The sequence below is a fragment of the Pipistrellus hanaki genome, assembly GCF_964339955.1.
Source record: "Pipistrellus hanaki genome assembly, chromosome: 8".
NCBI classification, from domain to species: Eukaryota; Metazoa; Chordata; class Mammalia; order Chiroptera; family Vespertilionidae; genus Pipistrellus; species Pipistrellus hanaki.
In genome coordinates this window covers 50,609,877-50,626,718 of record NC_140510.1, presented here as the reverse complement: position 1 = coordinate 50,626,718, position 16,842 = coordinate 50,609,877, and the positions used below count along the sequence as shown (strand labels likewise).

The following is a 16,842-nucleotide window of genomic DNA, read 5'->3' as shown; positions in this document are numbered from 1 at the left end:
CCTCTTCATCTTGAATTGTCGCTATCATCCTATCTAAGATTTCCTGCAAACCATGCTCAGCACAGAAAGCACAGTGGTGAAAGTTTCTCACAGCACACTGCACCTCTTCCACATGCTCTTCAGTCCTCCCCAAAAGGCTTTTTGAGTGGGAGGTGGGACCACACACCAATGGTGAAACTAAGGAGATTTGTGAAGGGAGTGCATAGGAGTCCACGGGAGTTAGGAGCCCCAATCAAGATTTTAAGTTAGAGTGGTTTTCTCTCATCTGATTCTCCCATTTTCTTGACTAACTTGAGTTAACATAGGTCTTATTATCAAAGCTTTGTTATGGTACTGTGGCAGTTCACATGGGCAAAAGATGACTTGCATTTCAAGTAACTGTAAACAGCAGTTCTCTCTTAAATTCAGATTAAACATCCCCTGCAGCCCTTTGTTTTTAACAACAGCTTCAGTTTATCAGCAGTAACTGAAATATAGCTGATTTATTTTGGAAATCATCAGTCTTCAATTTGATAATGAGGATATTTTTGCAAATTAAAATTTTATGTATAAGTAATAATTCTGGACCTTTTAAGGAATTGATTGAAATAACCATGGGTTCTTTTAGTACAAATAGCCAGCAGTGTTTTGAACTTGAGTATTGGTATAATAGCACAAAGAAAAATTCATAAGAACATCTTTAACATTTATAAACTCTGACCCAAATGAAGTGATTGAAAGCTGTGTTAGTACATTCTTTATAATCACATAATGTGATATATAATAAACTAAGGTTAAACACTTAGAAATGTGCTTTGTAATAAGTTAATCTCAGGATAATCTAATGATTCCAGGAATAAGGCAGAAGAAGACCATAAAGTGGTACATAATTCTTTGACTTTCATTTTTTTGGTGTTAAATAAAATTGATGGTAAAATAGTAATCATTTTTCCCCATACAGAGTTTTCTAGTTGTCTTCTGTCTGCTGAGGAAGAAGGACGCCAAACCTATAGCTCTGACCTTCAGCTATCTAAGGGAAATGAAACACTTGAACTTTTATCTGAACCTCCAGTCCCTTCAACTAAATTCTATTCCAAAAAGGAAGGCAGCGTCCCAGTTTTTATCAAAGAATTGTCAAATGCTGAAATAAGCATAGGGGATGTGGCTAAACTATCTGTTACAGTCACTGGCATCCCCAAGCCTAAAATTCAGTGGTTCTTCAATGGAATAAAGTTGACGCCTTCTACTGACTACAAATTTGTTTTTGATGGTAATGATTACAGCTTGATCATTCTGTTCACAAAATTTGAAGATGAGGGAGAGTATACATGTATTGCCAGTAATGAGTATGGACAAACAGTATGTAGTGCCTATCTAAAAATAAATCCTAAAGGAGAGGGACACAAGGAGACTGAGCTAGAATCAGCAGTGAAGAAATCTCTGGAAAAGCTTGAAGGTCCTTGTCCTCCTTACTTCCTTAAGGAGTTAAAACCAGTCCACTGTGTTCAGGGGCTCCCTGCCATCTTTGAGTATGTGGTGCTTGGAGAGCCTGCACCCACTGTTTTGTGGTTCAAAGAAAACAAGCAGCTCTGCACCAATGTGTATTACACTATCATTCATAATTCCGATGGTTCTGGGACATTCATTGTCAATGACCCTCAGAAGGAAGATAGTGGCCTCTATGTCTGTAAAGCAGAGAACGTGTGGGGTGAGTCCACCTGTGCTGCGGAGTTGCTGGTGCTTCTGGAAGACACGGACATGACTGATGCACCCTGCAAAGCCAAGCCCACCCCAGAGGCTCCCCAAGGTTTTCCACAGAAGTTGTTGAAGGGCCCTGCCTTTGAAGCATTCGACTCAAAGCTGGAAATTGCACCTGAGCAATTACAATCCACGGCCTTGCTGGAGCGGGATGTGCCAATTCCTGAGAGCACCAGGGGACTTCTTCCCCTCGATGGCACTCTTCATGTTCAGCCTACCAAGGAGCCACCTCCCAGGTCACACCTGCAGGTTGTCCAGTCCCAGGAAACCCTCCCCAAAGAAGATATTCTAATGCCTGCATCACAGGTGGTTCTATCAGATACTGAAAAAATCTTTCCCAGTGCCATTTCTGTAGAAGAAATAAGTTCATTAACAGCTGAGCCTCTGAAACTTTTATTGGCTCAGCCAGAAGGGAATTATCCACAGTCTTCGATAGAAGAACCTCCAGCCCATTTATATCCAACTTCTGTGGCTGAGGAAGTACTTTTACCAAAAGAAAAGATAGTACCTGGTGTGGACAAAGAGCAAATAGGGACTCCTCACAAGCAAGAGGCACACAGCGCTCTGATCCTGAGTCAGAGCTTAGCTGAGGGACAGGTGGAAAGCTTTGAGGGTCCTGACATTGTGGTCTCTGAGGTAAACCGGGAGCCCCAGGTCCCTTCAGAACACACGTGCACGGAAGAAGGTGTAATTTTGATGGAAAGTGCAGATCAGCTAGAAAGTACAGCTCACGATTTTGTGGCCAGGACGGAGGAGAGCAAGTCCTTAAGTTTCCCACTAGCATGTGAGGAAAAACAGGTACTGCTCAAGGAAGAGCATGCTGACCACTTGACCATGCCCCCTAACCAAACCATGGAGTATAAGACAGAGCCAGAGGCAATCAAGGGCGTGCAGGAAGTGCAGGGCCGTGACATTCTCTCGAAGGAAAGTTTGCTTTCTGGTATTCCGGAAGAACAAAGATTAAACCTGAAAACACAGATCCGCAGGGCTTTGCAAGCAGCAGTGGCCAGTGAGCAAATGAGTCTTTTCTCTGAGTGGTTGAGAAACATCGAGAAGGTGGAGGTCAAGGCCATAAGCTTCACCCAAGAGCCCAAACGCATTATGTGCACCTACCTTATTACCACAGTGAAGTCTCTAACAGAAGAAGTAACCATTGCGATTGAAGGCATCGATCCTCAAACGGCTAACTTGAAAACTGAATTTAAGGATGCTCTGTGCGCTATTATATGTGAGGAAGTGAACATCTTAACAGCCGAGGACCCAAGAATTCAGGAAGGAGCCGGAACAAGCTTGCAGGGAGAAGTAGGTTCTTTTTCAGAGTCACAGAAGATTGAAGCAATCACTGAACCAGAAGTTGAATCTAAATATTTTGTCCCAACAGAAGAGGTCAGTTATTTTAAAGTGGAAAGTCAAATCAAAGTTGTGGATGCGACTCTCACTGACGGGGTTGTCACCCCTGCTATCTCTGACGAAAAACAGGATGAGGTACCAAAACCACCCGAGGAACAAGACAAGTCCTCTGAGAGTGTTTTAGAGAAGGCTGGGCCAGTAGAGATACAGGAAGCTGAGGGTGGTCCTGTTATACATACACCCTTGGTGGACACGACTGCTCAGGAAGGTGATGTTGTTAAACTCACGTCATCCATAACAAATGCCAAAGAGGTGAATTGGTATTTTGAGAGTGAACTGGTGTCTTCAGATGAAAAGTTCAAGTGTTTCCAAGATCAAAATACATATACGCTAGTAATCAACAAAGTAAGCACAGACGAGCATCAAGGAGAGTATACCTGTGAGGCCTTGAATGACCGCGGAAAAACAGCGACTTCGGCAAAACTCACTGTAGTCGAAAGAGGTTGGATTTTTAAGGATTAAGTAGATCAAGCTCTAACATTCACTGGATTGTAATGATTTAGGTCTCATCACCAAATTTTCACTTATCTGCCACTGCTAGAACATAGTCGAGTTAAAGTAAGGTTGAAGTCACAGACATAATCATGGTTATTTCCTCGCTGCCTTATTGGCTAATGTTATATCTACATCATTATTCATTTTTAAAATAAGACATGCTTTTATATGTTTCACAATACCAATACACATGCTTTATAGCTTCTTTTTATATGAAAATACTTTAATGTATTTTCATTACATTAAAGTATTGTGACACAAAGCTGTCAGTGAATGCCTAGCCACTCTAAAATGGCCAGCCTCATCCCCAAATTCAAAATAACCATGATTAATTGTCTAAGTTTCTTAGTTCTATTTCTTTTTTTTTCCTGTTGTTTCACTTAATCACTTTATGTAGTAGATCACGTTTTTTTTTTGTTGTTTTTTTTTCCACATTGTTCTCAGTGTTTCTAGTCAGCATGGTATATTTAAAGAATATGTCATGTTGTTATGCATGTAAGCCAGTAGCATCACATTTTAATGATTTTTTTCACAATTCACTGCAAAGTAATGATTGACTATGTTGAAAGCTGCTTATTGTCTTTTCCTGCCTTCAATGATCTTCCTCATTTTCCAGTCACTTGTCCTACTGCTGCAATCCGTCTCACCAATTTCAACTGTTTTACTTCATTAACAGAAACAAAAGTTAGAAGGAAAAGAAAAATGTGGTCTGCCTGATAAGGAGGCCTGCTAATGGACTCTGCTTCCCTTTGCAGCTGCCCCCGTGATCAAGAGGAGAATCGAGCCGCTTGAAGTAGCTCTGGGCCACCTCGCCAAGTTCACCTGTGAGATCCAGAGTGCCCCTAATGTCCGATTCCAGTGGTTTAAGGCTGGCCGAGAAATTTACGAGAGTGACAAGTGTTCTATCCGATCGTCAAATTACGTCTCCAGCCTGGAAATTCTGAGAACCCAGGTTGTTGACTGCGGCGAGTACACCTGCCAAGCCTCTAATGAGTATGGCAGCGTCAGCTGTACAGCCACACTCACTGTGACAGGTAAATGCCGAACATTGAATCCGATGTTGTCCTCTCATTTCATATTGTTGCCTGATTTACTTTTCATCCAGGTGCCGGGAGTGTGTGTTCTACCAACTGGAGAGACCAATAGCCAAGCTGGTAACATGGTAACATGGTGCTGAGGTGCCGCAGAACCTGTGCGGAACAAGAAATCATTCTTTAGTCATGGTTCTAACAATAGCTAAATAAAGATAATTAATTATTTTGAGGGAAATGTTAAGGAATCAAATGAGCAGTGGCTCCTGAAAAGTGGTTTTGAGAGATTTTGTTTTGTTTTTATCTCTCTCGTTTTTAATGACCATCTTGGTGGATATATCTTGGGTAACTACAAATGGCTTGTCCTGTAATGTAAAAATTTCAGGACCACCAAAATTTTTGGTGCCATTAAAAAAATATATGATACCCCAATATATTTAATAATTTGGAACCAGTTAATTACTTAAGAACAGAATTACAAACTAAGAAAAGCCAGAGCATAGGACTAAAGTGAAGCAAATTCTAATGTGAGATGGGGAACTAGCACAGGACTGTAAACTAGGCTTCATTCTTTATTGAAAAATAAGAGCAATTACACAAATATTTTATGTGCAGTATCTTAATGGACACACAGGATGACATCAGAGTACTTAACACTCACCAAGTGTTTGAATTCCCTCATTAGAAAAAAACAAGAAGTCAGTAGCTCTTTCCTTTTCTTTCTCTCTCTCTTTCTTTCTCTCCCGCCCCCTTCAAGGCAAAGTATGAACTATGATTTAGGGTCATGTTGTTAAGAGAAGCCATGCACTAATGTCAGGGCAGGACTGTGGACTATCCCTTAGTCTTCTTTTTCAGTGAGAACATAAAGGGGGAAGGCAAAAGCAGCACATCTGTTTGACTTGAAAAAGTCAGAGTTTCTTGTAGCTTCTATTCTTCTACAACCTCTTTACATATCAGAAAATCTGAAACCCAGGCCCATGGCGACCCAACCAGTGGTTTTCACTTTGCAATCAAAGAATCACCATGCAAACATGTACATGGTTTTAATTGTAATGACACTTTGGGAAATTTCTTTATCCAAATTAGGCCAATTCAGTAATGGGACTAATACTCAAGCTTAGTATTAAGCTTCAAATATGAGATTTTTGCTCAAGCTTCAAATATGAGAAGAGAGAAAGGAGGGGGATTTCTAAGTATTGGGAAGGGAGCTTCCTAAAAGCTTGCTTCACAATTCAGGCTGGGAAGGAGAATTATGGTGATAAATAGTTTGACAAGTTTGAAATGACTTAGTGGTTGCTTTCAAAGTTAAGTCACTTAAGGATTTACTGGTGGTTGACATGAGGGTTAGAGAGATTTACAAAACTCCCAAACTTTTTACCACTGAATATCTCTACTGTTCAGAAAAGTCAAGTTCAGTTTTTATCTTTCTTATACAGTTTTCTAATTAGCCAGAATTAAAGTATCAGCTGAATTTCTTATCAAATAATTCAAACAATTAATCAACGCCTAAGATGGACAAATCTTTAGCAATAGTAAGTTAATGTTGCTAAATAAAGGAACATTTGTTCTTCCCTTTGATAGAGACATTTAAAATGCTGTCTTGCTCCTCTATAAAGAATACTCTTATCCATTTTCTTTGACAAATCTTTTTTATTTTATTAATACACTACCTTATTTTATTTTTGATTTGTCTTTATTGTTGAAAGTATTATAGATGCCCTCTTTTTTCCCCCTTGACCCCTCTCCTCCCACATCACCCCCCTGCCCCAGACCTTCACCGCACTATTGTCTGTGTCCCTTGGTTATGCACATATGTATATAAGTTCTTTGGTTAATCCCCCCCGCCAACCCTCCCTCTGAGATCCGTCAGTCTGTTCCATGCTTCCATATATCTGGATCTATTTGTTTGTCAGTTTGTTTTGTTCATTAGATTCCACATATAAGTGAGATCATGTGATACTTGTCTCTCCGACTGTCTTATTTTGCTTAGCGTAATACTCTCCAGGTCCCTCCATGCTGTCTCAATGTGTACCTTATTTTAAATAATGTCTCATGTTTATCTAAAGACATAACTCATCTTTTTTTTTTTTAACTTGGAATATGTAATTATAACAAGAGCTTTGGTGGGGACAAAATATAATGTTGAAAAAACTTTTTTTACAGAGGCATATCCACCAACCTTTTTCTCCAGACCTAAGTCCGTTACCACCTTTGTGGGTAAGACAGCCAAGTTCCTCTGCACAGTGACAGGGACTCCCGTGATTGAAACCATCTGGCAGAAAGATGGTGCTGCTCTGCCGCCTTCCCCTAACCGCAAGATCTCAGACGCAGAAAACAAGCACAGTTTAGAACTCTCAAACCTTACAGTTCAAGACAGAGGCGTTTACTCTTGTATGGCTTCTAACAAGTTTGGAGCTGACATCTGCCAAGCTGAGTTGATCATAATTGACAAACCACATATCATTAAAGAGTTAGAGCCCGTGCAGTCAGCCATCAATAAGAAGATCCACCTTGAATGCCAAGTAGACGAAGACAGAAAAGTCACAGTGACATGGAATAAAGATGGGCAAAAACTCCCAGCTGGGAAAGATTATAAGATCTATTTTGAAGATAAAATAGCATCCCTTGAGATCCCTCTTGCCAAACTAAAAGATTCAGGAACCTATGTGTGCACAGCCTCCAACGAGGCCGGGAGCAGCTCCTCCTCTGCGACAGTAACGGTCAGAGGTAAGAAATGCGTGGCTGGTATCTTTTCATCCTTCTCTGAAAGGATGAAAAACTGTTGAGAAACATTTCAGTACATGGTGTCACTGAAATGATTTCATCCAAGCAAACCTTTTGGTTTGGGGAAGTCCTGGCATTGTTTGATTTTAAATTTTCTATCTTCTTCCAAATTCACTCACTTTTCAAACTATCTGCCATTAACAACACTTGCTTACAATTTCTTCTAAGAACTTCACGTGTCTAGGAAATCCTTAACTAATCTTTTATGAAATTGCTCTTTGTGTAAGTAGAGTTGGCTTGGGTTTGTTTCTTTGCTTGTTTGTTTGTTGTTTGTTTGTTTGTTTTTAATCAAGAGATTGGAAGTGTGTTTTAGAATCATGGAAACATGGAAAGGTCTTGTAAGCACCACAACCTTTTCAAACGTTCCATGCAGACATTTTGTGTTGGTTGCGTGTTTTTGTCGTGTGCATCTGCTTCCTTTTGTGGAGTTCATGCTGCAGACACCGTTTCCTTTTTCTCTTCTTGTGAACGTCGCGTAGAGCCACCCTCCTTTGTGAAGAAGGTGGACCCCTCTTACTTAATGCTCCCCGGCGAATCGGCGCGCCTCCATTGCAAGCTGAAAGGCTCCCCTGTGATCCAGGTCACTTGGTTCAAAAATAACAAAGAACTGAGTGAGAGTAACACAATCCGAATGTCCTTTGTCAATTCGGAGGCTGTGCTCAATGTAACCGACGTAAAAGTTGAAGACAGTGGGAGTTACTCCTGCGAAGCAGTGAATGATGTTGGCAGTGACAGCTGCAGTGCCGAAATAGTTATCAAAGGTTTGTGCGCTCAGTTACAGCCCCTTGCTTTTCTGAGAAAAGATTTTACTCTATCGTTGCCGGGGACACATGACTTACACCATGCTTTCATGCTTTTGTAGAGCCTCCTTCTTTCATCAAAACTCTTGAGCCTGCAGATATAGTGAGAGGAACAAACGCCCTCCTTCAGTGTGAAATCTCAGGCACGGGACCGTTTGAAGTTAGCTGGTTCAAAGATAAGAAGCAAATCCGAAGTAGTAAAAAGTACAGGTTGTTTTCCCAGAAGTCTCTTGTGTCTCTGGAGATCTTTTCTTTTAATAGCGCGGACGTTGGTGAATATGAATGTGTTGTTGCTAATGACGTCGGCAAGTGTGGCTGCAGTGCAACACACTTACTAAAAGGTCAGTGTTTGAAAACCTGGTGCCTCTTTAAGAAATTGTCCAAATGGCTTTCTTAACAGGGGGAAGAACACTGGTGGTTTCCCATCTTCTTTTAACCTTTCATAATTCATTTTGCCTTTGGCTTGATCTGGGACTTTGGGGATACAATAGGTGACCTTCATCCAGTGTTAATCCTGAGGTGGGTGTAAATATTGAATATCTGATAACAAAAGTGAATTACATCAAATGCTATTTTGTTGACTGACAACCATCTATCTTCTAGGCTTCTTTCTCTTGGGTAAAATTGTAATTCTTAAATTTTATTTCTTCCTCTAATTAATCAACACTATGGGATAGCATATTGGACAAGATAAGTGTAATCTTGATAAAACACTTAAATATATATGGGGTGGAAAGTGTTTGGGAATTGATAAGTTTTGTATATACTCTCTTTCTTTGACTAGAACCACCAACCTTTGTAAAGAAAGTAGATGACTTTACTGCACTAGCAGGACAAACAGTTACCTTACAAGCTGCTGTGAGAGGGTCAGAACCCATTTCTGTCTCATGGATGAAAGGACAAGAGATAATCAAAGAAGATGGGAAAATCAAAATGAGCTTTTCCAAAGGTGTCGCGGTCTTGACCATCCCTGACGTTCAGATTAGTCTGGGTGGCAAATACACATGCCTGGCTGAGAATGAAGCCGGAAGCCAGACATCTGTTGGGGAATTAATAGTGAAAGGTTCGTGTAGGAACATTTTTTAACTTTGAATCACTATTTCCACTTAAAAATAAAAACCCTAGCACGCATCTTGGAATGTTAACTATTTAATGCCCTTGTAGAACCTGCCAAAATTGTTGAGCGAGCAGAGCTGATCCAGGTGACAGCAGGAGACCCAGCCACGCTGGAGTACACGGTCACGGGCACCCCAGAGCTCAAGCCCAAATGGTACAAAGACGGGAGACCGCTGGTGGCCAGTAAAAAGTATCGAATAAGTTTTAAAAACAACGTTGCCCAACTCAAATTTTATTCAGCTGAGCTGCACGATAGTGGCCAGTACACGTTTGAAATTTCCAATGAGGTGGGCAGCAGCTCCTGTGAGACCACTTTCACTGTCCTAGGTCAGTATCTCTAGAAACCTGTGCTCCCTATTCCTTTGAAAACCAACAAACGACCAAAAATACAAGCAGGAACACATTTCCATATTGACCTTTCTTCCCTTCTTGTGCCATGAACAGATCGAGACATTGCTCCATTTTTTACCAAACCCCTACGCAACGTGGATAGTGTTGTTAGCGGTACCTGCAGGCTGGACTGCAAAATCGCCGGCTCCCTCCCCATGAGGGTGTCCTGGTTTAAGGATGGGAAGGAAATAGCTTCTTCTGACAGATACAGAATAGCATTTGTGGAAGGCACCGCCTCTTTGGAGATAAGCAGAGTAGACATGAATGACGCAGGGAATTTCACCTGTCGCGCCACGAATTCCGTGGGGAGCAAGGACAGCAGCGGAGCCCTGATTGTGCAAGGTTGGATGGAGACTGCCTTTCATTCTTACTGTAGACGATGTTCAAATTGAGACTTCTCCCTTAGATCACGCCTCTTAACTCTTTGAAATTCTTTCTTATGCCCCTTCTTTAGAACCACCCAGTTTTGTAACTAAACCCGCATCCAAGGATGTTCTGCCTGGCTTGGCAGTCTGCCTGAAGAGCACCTTCCAAGGGTCCGTTCCTCTCACAATCAAATGGTTTAAGGGTGACAAAGAGCTGGTTTCCGGTGGAAGCTGCTATATCACCAAAGAAGCTTTAGAAAGTTCCCTGGAGCTCTATTCAGTAAAAACCTCTGACTCAGGCACATATACCTGTAAAGTCAGCAACGTCGCCGGAGGCGTGGAATGCAGCGCAAACTTATTTGTAAAAGGTTCGCGGTGTTTTCTGGACATCTTTGCGCTGCTATTGTTATGAGCTGCTGCCTCTTTCTCGCATTTCTTAATAACTTCTTTCCTTCCGTAGAACCTGCCACATTTGTTGAAAAATTAGAGCCGTCACAGCTCTTAAAGAAAGGAGATGCCACCCAGCTAGTCTGCAAAGTCACTGGCACCCCTCCGATTAAAATCACGTGGTTTGTCAACGATAGAGAGATTAAGGACAGCAGCAGGCACAAAATGTCTTTTGTGGAGTCCACTGCGGTTCTAAGGCTTACGGACGTTGCTGTCGAAGACAGTGGGGAATACATGTGTGAGGCCCAAAACGAGGCTGGCAGTAACCACTGTGGTAGCATTTTAATAGTCAAAGGTTTGTGTTCACCTTGCCCCTTATGTTACCCACATTGTGGCCCCTAGCACAGATGCCTCCCGCATTCACTCAAAATAATTCCTTTTCCACTATAGAGTCACCTTACTTTACCAAAGAGTTTAAGCCGGTTGAGGTGTTGAAGGAGTATGATGTCATGTTGCTGGCCGAGGTGGCAGGCACACCTCCCTTTGAGATCACTTGGTTCAAAGATAACACCATCCTGCGGAGTGGTAGGAAGTACAAAACCTTCCTTCAGGATCAGATGGTTAGCCTGCAGATCCTCAAGTTTGTAGCTGCCGATGCTGGTGAATACCAGTGTCGGGCGAGCAACGATGTGGGCAGCAGCACCTGCAGCGCCAGGGTGATGCTCAGAGGTTAGTGTTGGTTCAAATGACCGACTAGCTCTTCTGCAGAGCCCACTCATTTTTAAGCCAGTGTTTCTATAGACCTAGTATTGATTGGGGATTCGTTCTTCTGTTAGAACCACCAACCTTTGTGAAGAAGATCGAGAGCACCAGCTCCCTCCGAGGAGGCACAGCTGCCTTCCAGGCCACGCTGAAAGGCTCCCTGCCCATCACAGTGACTTGGTTAAAAGACAACGATGAAATCACCGAAGACAACAATATAAGAATGACCTTTGAGAACAACGTGGCCAGCCTGTACCTCAGTGGCATCGAAGTCAAGCATGACGGGAAATACGTCTGTCAGGCCAAAAATGATGCAGGGATACAAAGATGTTCTGCATTACTCTCAGTAAAAGGTTGGTTCAGAGAGTCAACCCTGGGTTTTAGGAAAAAGAGCAGATATACGCCTTTCAGCAGAGCGATTCACAGCCCACACTTATCCCTTTGTTTTCTACAGAACCGGCCACAATCACCGAGGAGGCTGTGTCTATAGATGTTACCCAAGGAGACCCAGCCACCTTGCAGGTTAAATTTTCAGGGACTAAGGAGATTACAGCCAAATGGTTCAAAGATGGCCAAGAACTGACCCTGGGCCAAAAATACAAAATCAGTGTCACTGACACCGTCTCTATACTGAAGATTATTTCTACAGAAAAGAGAGATAGTGGAGAATATACTTTTGAAGTTCAAAATGATGTTGGGAGAAGCAGCTGCAAGGCTAGCATTAATGTGTTAGGTTGGTATTGCTTTTTTATGGGGAGGAACTGGGCATTTCTATGCTCCTTCATCTCTTACAATTGTAGAGAAGATATAAATTGGTGGGTTGACCTAACCATTTTTTTAATTTATTTTTTATTACATAGATCTTATCATACCTCCCTCATTCACTAAAAAGCTGAAGAAAATGGACAGCATTAAAGGGTCTTTTATTGACTTAGAATGCATAGTGTCTGGGTCACACCCCATAAGTATCCAATGGTTCAAAGATGACCAGGAAATTTCAGCTAGTGAAAAATACAAATTCTCTTTTCATGACAACACTGCCTTCTTGGAAATCAGGCACCTGGAAAGCATCGATACTGGGACATACACTTGTTCTGCCACCAACAAGGCAGGACACAACCAGTGCAGCGGCCATCTGACGGTCAAAGGTCGGCAATTTTATCTCCGCCTCTCGGGAACTTATTGCTGTCTCATCTCTCAATTCTTACCTTTCTTGCCCGGTTCTAAAATGAATGTTCCTTTCTTCTTTTGCTTCTCTTTCTTTCACCTCAGAACCCCCTTACTTTGTGGAAGAACCCCAGTCGCAAGATGTCAACCCTAACGCAAGGGTTCAGTTAAAGGCTCTTGTGGGGGGCACTGCGCCCATGACGATTAAGTGGTTTAAAGATAACAAAGAGCTGCACTCAGGAGCAGCTCGCTCGGTTTGGAAGGATGACACCTCCACCGTGCTAGAGCTCTTCTCAGCCAAAGCTGCTCATTCCGGAACCTACATTTGTCAACTAAGCAACGACGTTGGTATAGCAACCAGCAAAGCCACTCTCTTTGTCAAAGGTCTGGTCGCTACATCTTCTCACTTTCTTGCTTGTCTAGATTTTCTTGTGGGGGTGTGGGTGGGGGAAGAGGCTTTGGAGATTAATATTGTTTATTGGCCTTTGTTTTAAAAAATGCTCAACCTCACACTTTCCTTCCCCACCCCGCATCTTTAGAACCTCCTCAATTCATTAAGAAGCCCAGCCCAGTGTTAGCACTGAGGAATGGACAGTCTACAACATTTGAATGCCAGATAACAGGCACTCCTGAAATCAGAGTTTCTTGGTATTTGGATGGGAATGAGATAACAGCCATTGAGAGGCATGGCATTTCCTTCATCGATGGTTTGGCCACTTTCCAAATTTCCGGTGCCAGGGTAGAAAATAGTGGGACGTATGTCTGTGAAGCCCGTAACGATGCAGGCACGGCAAGCTGCGGCATCGAATTAAAAGTGAAAGGTTCGTTACCGGCTTTGCTTTCCATGTTGGCTGCGCTGCTGGGCAGGCCGTGGGTCTTCCCTTGAGTAAGCTAGTCTCTGTCTTCCTTTTGAACTTTTAGAACCTCCCACCTTTATCAGGGAGTTGAGGCCCGTGGAAGTAGTGAAAGATAGTGACGTGGAGCTGGAGTGTGAAGTTATGGGAACACCTCCATTTGAAGTCACGTGGCTGAAGAATAATAAGGAAGTTCGAAGCAGCAAAAAATACACCCTGACAGACAGAGTGTCGGTGTTTAATCTGCACATAACCAAGTGTGACCCCTCAGACACTGGGGAATACCAGTGCATTGTGTCCAATGAAGGCGGCAGCTGCTCTGGCAATGCTAGAGTCTCCCTCAAAGGTCAGTTACACACAGGAGAAGCAGGCTGCCCAAGAAAAATTCTGCAGTGCTCTTTCATTTTATGATGTCGGGTAAGAGAGTTCAAATGTGCCTCTTCTTTTCACGCTGTCCAATCACAGAACCACCGTCATTCACGAAGAAGATAGAAAACATCACTACTGTTCTGAAAAGTTCTGCCACTTTTCAGAGCACCGTGGCAGGCTCTCCTCCCATTTCCATAACCTGGCTGAAGGATGATCAGATCCTTGAAGAAGATGATAACGTTCATATTTCCTTTGCGAATAACGTGGCCACTCTTCAGATCAGAGCTGTGGATAATGGGCACAGCGGGAGATACACGTGTCAAGCCAAGAATGAGTCAGGCGTGGAGAGGTGTTATGCTTTCCTTTTAGTACAAGGTTTGTAAGCTATTCCCTTTTTTAGTTAGTCTGTGGAGACCCTTTCATAAACATGCCCTATGTCTGGTGGAATGGTCAATGCAACTCATCCACATTTTAATTCTTGCTACAGAGCCTGCTCAAATCCTAGAGAAAGCGAAATCCGTGGATGTCACTGAGAAAGACCCAGTGACCTTGGAGTGTGTTGTGGCTGGAACACCAGAACTCAAAGTGAAATGGCTTAAAGATGGGAAACAAATTGTGCCCAGTAGATATTTTACAATGAGTTTTGAAAACAACGTGGCCAGTTTTAGGATTCAGTCAGTAATGAAGCAAGACAGTGGTCAGTACACTTTCAAGGTGGAAAATGACTTTGGAAGCAGTAGCTGTGATGCCTACCTGAATGTGCTAGGTTAGTACCTTGGCCCCAGTCGGTTTCTGATTTTTATATTATGTCCTTTGTAAACAAATGGCAACATATTAATGAATGTGTTTTGCTGTTTGCATTGGACAGATCAAAATATTCCTCCATCATTCACCAAAAAATTAGCCAAAATGGATAAAGTTCTGGGCTCTTCTATTCATATGGAGTGCAAGGTGTCTGGCTCACTTCCTATTAGTGCTCAGTGGTTTAAGGATGGAAAAGAAATATCTACAAGTGCAAAATACAGACTTGTCTGTCACGAGAACACCATGGCTCTGGAAGTTTATAACCTGGAATTAGAAGACACTGCGAATTACACGTGCAAGGTCTCCAATGTCGCAGGGGATGATGCATGCAGTGGCATCTTAACTGTGAAAGGTTGGGATTTCTTTACCTCTTCTTGATTCTACCTTGTAATTGCTTTTAAAGTGTATCACTCTTACCTTGTGGCCTTTAGAGATAAAAGTCTCAATAATTACGTTTCTTTAGATATATATTTGAGTTCAAGAAATATTCAGTCATTACCTCTTTTCAATAAGGTTTTCTTATGTATCCATAAAACTGTAAAAATAATGTAACTAAAGGTGTTTAATTTAATATATTTCTCTTAATAACCTGTAGAACCACCAAGCTTCTTAGTGAAACCTGGGCGCCAACAAGCCATACCTGATTCTTCAGTGGAATTTAAAGCAGTTCTAAAAGGAACACCGCCATTCAAAATAAAGTGGTTCAAGGATGATGTGGAACTTGTCCCTGGACCTAAATGCTTCATTGGCTTAGAAGGGTCAACTAGTTTCTTAAATCTCTACTCAGTGGATGCCTCCAAGACAGGACAATACACTTGCCAAGTTACCAATGATGTTGGTAGCGACTCTTGTACTACAATGTTGCTTGTGACAGGTGTGCAGGTTTGATTGTTTTATGTTTCTGTCTAACCTGTGGTCCTTTCTGTGCATCTGTCACTAATCATGCTGAGATATTTTCTGGTTATTTTGATGCCATAATTCTGATCATCTCAACACAAATTAGCCAAGGAGTTTACATTTGATGTGCCCTTCTTTCTAACACAGTACACTGTGTCTGCCAGGCACTGGTCATGTGTTTTGCTCTTTTCAACATACTACCTGATTGAACTTTTGTTATTTGTATCTGTTACCTCATAATCTCCTCTTTCCTTCACTCTCTAGAACCACCCAAGTTTGTAAAAAAATTAGAAGCATCCAAAATAGTAAAAGCAGGTGACTCAGCGCGACTTGAATGCAAGATCACTGGATCCCCAGAAATCAGAGTTGTGTGGTACAGAAATGAACACGAACTCCCAGCCAGTGATAAGTACAGGATGACGTTCATTGACTCAGTGGCCGTCATACAGATGAACAATCTTGATACTGAGGATGGTGGGGATTTCATTTGTGAGGCTCAGAATCCTGCTGGCAGCACCAGCTGCAGTACCAAGGTCATAGTGAAAGGTAGAGATTTCTTTCTTCTCTTCATTACCTGATACTTACCTTCTTCACCCCTGGGTATCATAGCTCTTTGTTACTTTACTGTCACTTCCATTTGAGTTCATAGAATATTTTCCCAAACTGATATTATTTCCCCTTTTAAATGTTATTTCTTCTTAAGATTTACTTACATGCAACCAATCATTCTGAGATATTTTCTGGTTATGTCAATGCCATAATTCTGATAATCTCAATACACATTAGCCAAGGAGTTCAAATTTTGATATTTCAAAAGCATGCAAAAACACCAAAGTAGGCATTTTAAAATTAATTTTGCCTTCAATCAATTTATAAATATATCATCCTCAGTATGCTATTTATCGTTCATAATAAGGAAGATGCAAGTAATATAGGTTTTAACCTTACATTTAAAACAGAACAATTATATATTCTTTTCTCTCAAAAATCAGTTCCTATTTTTATAAAATTATATCACAATACATTGGTGCAAATAATACTGGCATTTCTACTGCCATTTTCCAATATTTTTGTCACAAAGTCCACATTTTTTTTTTTTTAGTTATGGTTCCTGCAGGAAACATCTTTTGAAGCAAAAGACTCAGATCAAAAATGTTGTGATGGCTTCCAAGTCTCTTCGTTGTAGGACATATACAAAAAACTTATTCCTGAAGTCAGGATTCCATACTTCATGCAAATCATATTAATGAATATAGTTGGGCTTTTGCCTTGGTTTGGTTGTGTTTTCCTTTTTTGATTAGATTTTTACAACTTGCACATCAACCTTCATAGTCCACGATAAATAAGTGAGATGCAGTAGACAGAGTGTTGAACTGCTTAGTAAGGACAGTTGGGCTCTCTGCCAATGAAGTGAAGTGATTCCATAAAGGCCAATGGCCACTCTGAAGCTGTTATTCCTCCACACAAGCAATAG

At 41.6% G+C, this 16,842-nt stretch overlaps 1 protein-coding gene across 2 annotated transcripts in view; it reads left to right on the top strand.

Moving 5' to 3' along the window:
* Nucleotides 1-16,842, top strand: part of TTN (titin) — a 277,411-nt gene that overhangs the window by 67,220 nt on the left and 193,349 nt on the right. The window contains exons 46-67 of one of the 2 annotated variants that reach the window (XM_084892040.1): nucleotides 941-3,589; nucleotides 4,398-4,676; nucleotides 6,837-7,400; nucleotides 7,937-8,218; nucleotides 8,320-8,598; nucleotides 9,042-9,320; nucleotides 9,422-9,700; nucleotides 9,818-10,105; nucleotides 10,218-10,496; nucleotides 10,589-10,870; nucleotides 10,966-11,244; nucleotides 11,352-11,630; nucleotides 11,732-12,010; nucleotides 12,138-12,425; nucleotides 12,550-12,828; nucleotides 12,984-13,265; nucleotides 13,366-13,644; nucleotides 13,764-14,042; nucleotides 14,155-14,433; nucleotides 14,536-14,823; nucleotides 15,067-15,345; nucleotides 15,633-15,914. In XM_084892040.1, the coding sequence (XP_084748166.1) occupies nucleotides 941-3,589; nucleotides 4,398-4,676; nucleotides 6,837-7,400; nucleotides 7,937-8,218; nucleotides 8,320-8,598; nucleotides 9,042-9,320; nucleotides 9,422-9,700; nucleotides 9,818-10,105; nucleotides 10,218-10,496; nucleotides 10,589-10,870; nucleotides 10,966-11,244; nucleotides 11,352-11,630; nucleotides 11,732-12,010; nucleotides 12,138-12,425; nucleotides 12,550-12,828; nucleotides 12,984-13,265; nucleotides 13,366-13,644; nucleotides 13,764-14,042; nucleotides 14,155-14,433; nucleotides 14,536-14,823; nucleotides 15,067-15,345; nucleotides 15,633-15,914 (8,832 nt within the window). The remainder of the gene's footprint in view (nucleotides 1-940; nucleotides 3,590-4,397; nucleotides 4,677-6,836; nucleotides 7,401-7,936; nucleotides 8,219-8,319; nucleotides 8,599-9,041; nucleotides 9,321-9,421; nucleotides 9,701-9,817; nucleotides 10,106-10,217; nucleotides 10,497-10,588; nucleotides 10,871-10,965; nucleotides 11,245-11,351; nucleotides 11,631-11,731; nucleotides 12,011-12,137; nucleotides 12,426-12,549; nucleotides 12,829-12,983; nucleotides 13,266-13,365; nucleotides 13,645-13,763; nucleotides 14,043-14,154; nucleotides 14,434-14,535; nucleotides 14,824-15,066; nucleotides 15,346-15,632; nucleotides 15,915-16,842) is intronic. The other variant, XM_084892042.1, reaches the window with a different exon arrangement.